The 5148-nt window shown below is 28.8% G+C and overlaps 1 protein-coding gene across 1 annotated transcript; it reads left to right on the top strand.

The window, feature by feature from the left end:
• The first annotated feature begins 256 nt into the window (after positions 1-256).
• LOC115034910 lies at positions 257-2657 on the top strand. The gene is made up of 3 exons (XM_029492444.1): positions 257-278; positions 951-992; positions 2185-2657. Exons 1-3 carry the CDS (start codon positions 266-268, stop codon positions 2640-2642), a joined length of 513 nt encoding a protein of 170 aa, XP_029348304.1. The 5' UTR covers positions 257-265; the 3' UTR covers positions 2643-2657.
• The last annotated feature ends 2491 nt before the right edge of the window (positions 2658-5148 follow it).

Below are 5148 nucleotides of genomic sequence, written 5' to 3'. Positions count from 1 at the left end.
CACTGCTTTCAAGCTTTATTTTGTACTAAAATATAACTATCTATATTCATTCACTTCATATATACCACATTCATCTTTTTAACTATCTACTGTTATTTTTAAAAACATGCATGTGGTAGTGATTCATTTTATGAGAATATAGTTAGAATTAACTTTAATTATTTAAAAAAATAATAAAAGATAAATAATTTTTTTAAATAGATTTTATGATTTCTAATATTAAGTTTTTAATTTTAAAAAATGACAAACAGAAAATTTAGGAATTATGGGGTTTAAACGTAAGTCAAAATTTAAAATTCCTAATAGTTTTAAAAGCGCTGAGAAAAACAACATAAAAATGAAGGGAAAACGGGAATTTTTACGCAAAAACGGTTTTCGACAAAATCAATATTGGTTTTTGATGCAACTTTAATACAAATAAACGCATATACATGACATTTTTACTGGTTATTTATATTTTTGTTTTCTATACATGGTACAATTTTCAAAATATTTTGATTTGTTTTGAACTGTTTAGGGACATTTTTGTACTCCAATTTTCTTAGTTTTTATTTCTATGCATGTCAATTAAACCTAATTTGTTGAGTAAAAATGCTTGAAAATTTAATACAACGCTCCTACTATATTGTTACAATGAATTTGAAAAATATTAAAAATCCTAAGTCACGGTTCTTTTTACTTAGTAACATCATACAACCGTCTTCACTCAGAATAATTTTTCTTATACAATGATATTATATCATTGAATTCAAATTTAACACCATCCATTACAGTGACCCACTTGTAGCCTACTGTAAAATAGAGTGACATCCACTTGACCATATTTATTACATTGGTTGTATACATAATATTGTACTCAATTTACATTTCCATTAAATATCTTAAACCGTCGATGACTTTTGTAAAGTAAGTACCTAATGCACGTATGATAATATATATATATTTTATAGATGAATGTGGACTTTATAATTATTTTTATGTAATGCAATTTGGTAAGTTATTAAGATAAAAATGTTTGCACCTTTGTTCTTTATGCATTCCTAATCCATAAATCCCGAACCCACATTCTTACGACCATAATTTATTCGAGGGCCACGTTCGTCTCACGATATTCTATCATATCTTACCGACGCTCTTCGACACCTAACTTGCGATCAACGTCACGACACTGTCACATCAGGGACGTGATGCTGTAAAAAGTTTCAGAAGTATTCAAACGACACTGTTCATAAAATTTTAAATGTTTCATGGTTATTGAAATTATAAGTATTGAAATTGTATATAGCAATATGATTTAACATTAGTTTCTATTGGAAAATCGATTAATTACTAAGAAAATAAATAAACAAACACTGCTTAAATATTATTATTTTTTTTGTATCAATGATTACCATTTAAATGCAATCTGGATGGCCAGCATGTTTTTGCGCTATGTTAATCACTTTTAAATAATTTGATTACCGTTGATTCCGACTCCGATACCTACTCGAAGTGGGTAGGTACGACTGTGCGAGCGACCGTTCCAACCACGGCGAACGCTACATTAGTCTTACTCGGCCGAGTTACCCACAGACCTCGCGGCTACCGTTCCCTTTATACATATTGTGACTCAAATATTTCAACCGTCTAATATAAAAACATAAACCGTATAGAAAATATTTATACTTTCTGTCCTCCTTGTGGACAAGTTGGATTCACGATCGATAACCACTTTCGTGTTACCCCGCACATACGAATGTTTGGTTTTTTTCTTAATAATCAGATTTTAGTACGGTTGGATTAGGCTAGGATTTTGTATTAATTGATTGTACAATTCTGATACTTTAGATTTAAATTATACACTTAAGTAGGTACGCACCCACGGTGTACACGATCTACCGTAGGTTGAATGCCTATCTGATAGTATACTGCTCGCATTATCACAAAAACCTAGCAAGAGCAACGCATTGCGTGTAACCTAGTATTCTATAATTTGTAAATTAAAAGAATACATAGGTGCCTATTTTTAAATGGAACACGCTGATCTGTTACATTATTGATTGCCAACATCCTTGTCATGTACCTAATATTTATCATAACGTACCTACATAATACATAATATATTATGTAATAATCTTTTCTTTTTCATAAACCATGCGGTAATTCACTTTCCCGTTCAATATCATAAAAAACTGGATATCACAGGAACCTTTGAAGAATTTATAGATCACGTGAAAACAAAAATTATTATTGTAGATGGTAATATTGAGCCTGTGCCCAAAAAAACTGTTAAAAACACATTGGTTGACTCAGATCATCCAGAATCTACTAAAAGTGACGAGAAAATCAAAACGAATGACGATACCGATAGTAATGAGATTTTACCAAACAAAATAATCGACCATGCAAATTCGGGTAACCAAGATGATGGAACATCTAAAATTTCTGAAAACAAAACTACTGACACCGCGGTTGATAATAATGTGACTTTACCAGAAACAATAAGTAATTTAATTTTTAATTTATATAAAAAAAACTCTATTCAGGTTAAAATTGAACGACTTTCGTGGACGTATAGACTGAGTTGTCGATCAGCGTATGACCCCCCGGTGATTACTATGGGTTTTTTTATTGGGGATAATCATATCCGCGGTAGCCAATGATCATCAGTGCTACTGTGTATCTACATATTATATATTATGTAAGAAATGTAGGAGATGGTTGTTGGTAGGGGGGGGGGGGGGGTGGTTCATGGTAGGTTTGTGCGAAATAAATGCCAATGTAAAGGGCGCTAGTGTTGTAATGCCTAGGGGCGGAAAAATGGCAATTCCGCCCCTGGTAATACTATATGTAATTTTTGTACATCAGTTTCCAGCTCATTTATAATATAATTTTGGTTATACCTATTGTTGTATTTTCTCTTCGTTTACTAGGATGTAAATGTTAAAACCTGTCTATGTTAATAAATCTGTCACTGCTACTTTTGAAGACAAATGTCCATATGTATAGTCAATTTATGTGTCAGTTAAGGAATAGTTTTACATGTACTATGTGACACATACTTGACTATGCATTCGTGTAAAAATACATTACTATAAAATCATCTTTCACTTCAGTGGCTCAAATTTGTCTGTCTTAAATATTGTAAATACCTGTTATTATTATTATTTTTTTTTGTTTCACAATCATTTTAATTTTGCCTAGAAATAAATTCCCAAACAATTTACACCAGATTGAAACTTTGAAATGATTATTCCAACGGAGAACGTTGAACAAATTCTAAAATTCTTTCATAAACTTTATTTTGATCTACCACATATTATTTTTAGATTCTGAGTTGAACGATGAATGTATTTATTTTACAATGATGTGTGTTTTTATTTTTATTTTTATTTTTTTATTTTTTTTTTGTGTCTGTCATCACCTTTTAGGACAGTAAAAGTGCTTGGATTTTCTTCAATAGTACCTTTTCTGATAGGAAAGTGAATCTAGTTGGTATTTTGATTTGTTTTGAGCTGTTGACGGGCAATTTCAGTTTCCAATTTAATTAGTTTTTATGTCTATGAATGTCAATAAAACATTATTTGTTGAGTAAAAATACTTGAAAATTTAATACAAGGCTCCTATTATAATTTTACAATGACATTTGAAAAATATTAAGAATCCTTAGTCACAGTTTTTTGACAAAATATGTAAAAATCACGAAAATTAGCAAATTATTTTGAGTTAATAATTCGTACAAATTTTTCTTTTTAGAACTAAGATTTTAAAATGTAATACAAGATTCTTTTTAGGATAATCTACCTTTATCGAAAAAAAAATGTCTATAAGAAACTCAAATTAAATTTTTATGAGCGTTTGAAATTCATATTTTTAACATTTGATATTCATTCGATTTCTTACGTAACGATTATCTTATTTTGTTGTAATAAAAAAAAAATTGACTGTAGAAACTTCATTGATTTGATTTTAGTGAAGAAAAGGTTGTCAATTAGTTTTTTTACCTCTCTCAAAAAGAAAAAGTTCACCGGAAAGTTACAATATTTAAAATATATGGAGATAGTTTTGATTTTTATTATTTATGTTTTTAAGTATTAAATTTGATTATTTATACAAGCATTCTAGGTTGACACAACTTCTACGCTCAGTGTCTTTTTTCGTATACAATATGTTTTAATATTGAAGTAAAATATAACACATCCATTTTAATGACATTCTTGACAGTGACTGTAGTGTACCCACTTGTCCACCTTTTTTTTACATTTTATCTTAACCAGTTTATTTAATATGTTATGTGAGCTGTTATCTAAGATAAATAAAAAAATCATTTAGATAAAATAATTTTTTAACTATTTGAAGAAGTATATAAGTATTTTATTCTTTCCCATTACATATTCGGATCAAAATTCGCCAACTATCAACAAGAGTATTCTCACATCCCGCGACACTTCTTAAATTTAACACAAATTTAATGTTCAGAGTTAATACACTTATATACCTATTAGAAATGTATCTTTTTTTCATCTGGATAATAAATGCTGATTTTATCTTTATCTAGATGAGGTATCTAGTCTAGTTCATATTATAGCACAAGTTGCAGTTATTTTTAGTACCATAAATTCCCTGCTGATTACCTTGTTGCGACCAACCCAACGCAATAATACATAATAATATCATGTTTGTGGCCTAAGCAAATTGTTTAATTTGACCGAGTCACTGAGATAACAACAGTTTACGAGTGTGTCAGCGTATAATATATTCTTTGGTAAATAAATATTTTTTCAGAGTTTATATACATTTATTCTCTTCTCTATCTTAGAGGTTTAAAAAACATCGGAACGATTTTTAAAATATTTAATTATTAATCATTGTCACGATCAATAGGTATTCATCAAACAATTTGAAAATATTGTATTATAATATTATGGATTTTATAATTCAATTTACCTATTGGTCTGTAAAATGTTTATATTTTATTTTTGAGCAATAAAAATAATAGACACTACAATACAAATTATAGACGTTATAAATTAATGTTTTAAGATAAAATATCTATCAATTTTTAAACCTTATAGTGTTGAAAGTGAAGCTAGATTAATATCACGACAATATGATTGTGTATAAGTATAATATATAATAACGTGCAACTGAACAATTTAACGTGACAGT

This window comes from Acyrthosiphon pisum, unplaced genomic scaffold (genome assembly GCF_005508785.2).
Source record: "Acyrthosiphon pisum isolate AL4f unplaced genomic scaffold, pea_aphid_22Mar2018_4r6ur Scaffold_21516;HRSCAF=24166, whole genome shotgun sequence".
NCBI classification, from domain to species: domain Eukaryota; kingdom Metazoa; phylum Arthropoda; class Insecta; order Hemiptera; family Aphididae; genus Acyrthosiphon; species Acyrthosiphon pisum.
The sequence above is the reverse complement of the archived record's forward strand: the minus strand, read 5'-3'. Positions and strand labels throughout refer to the sequence as shown.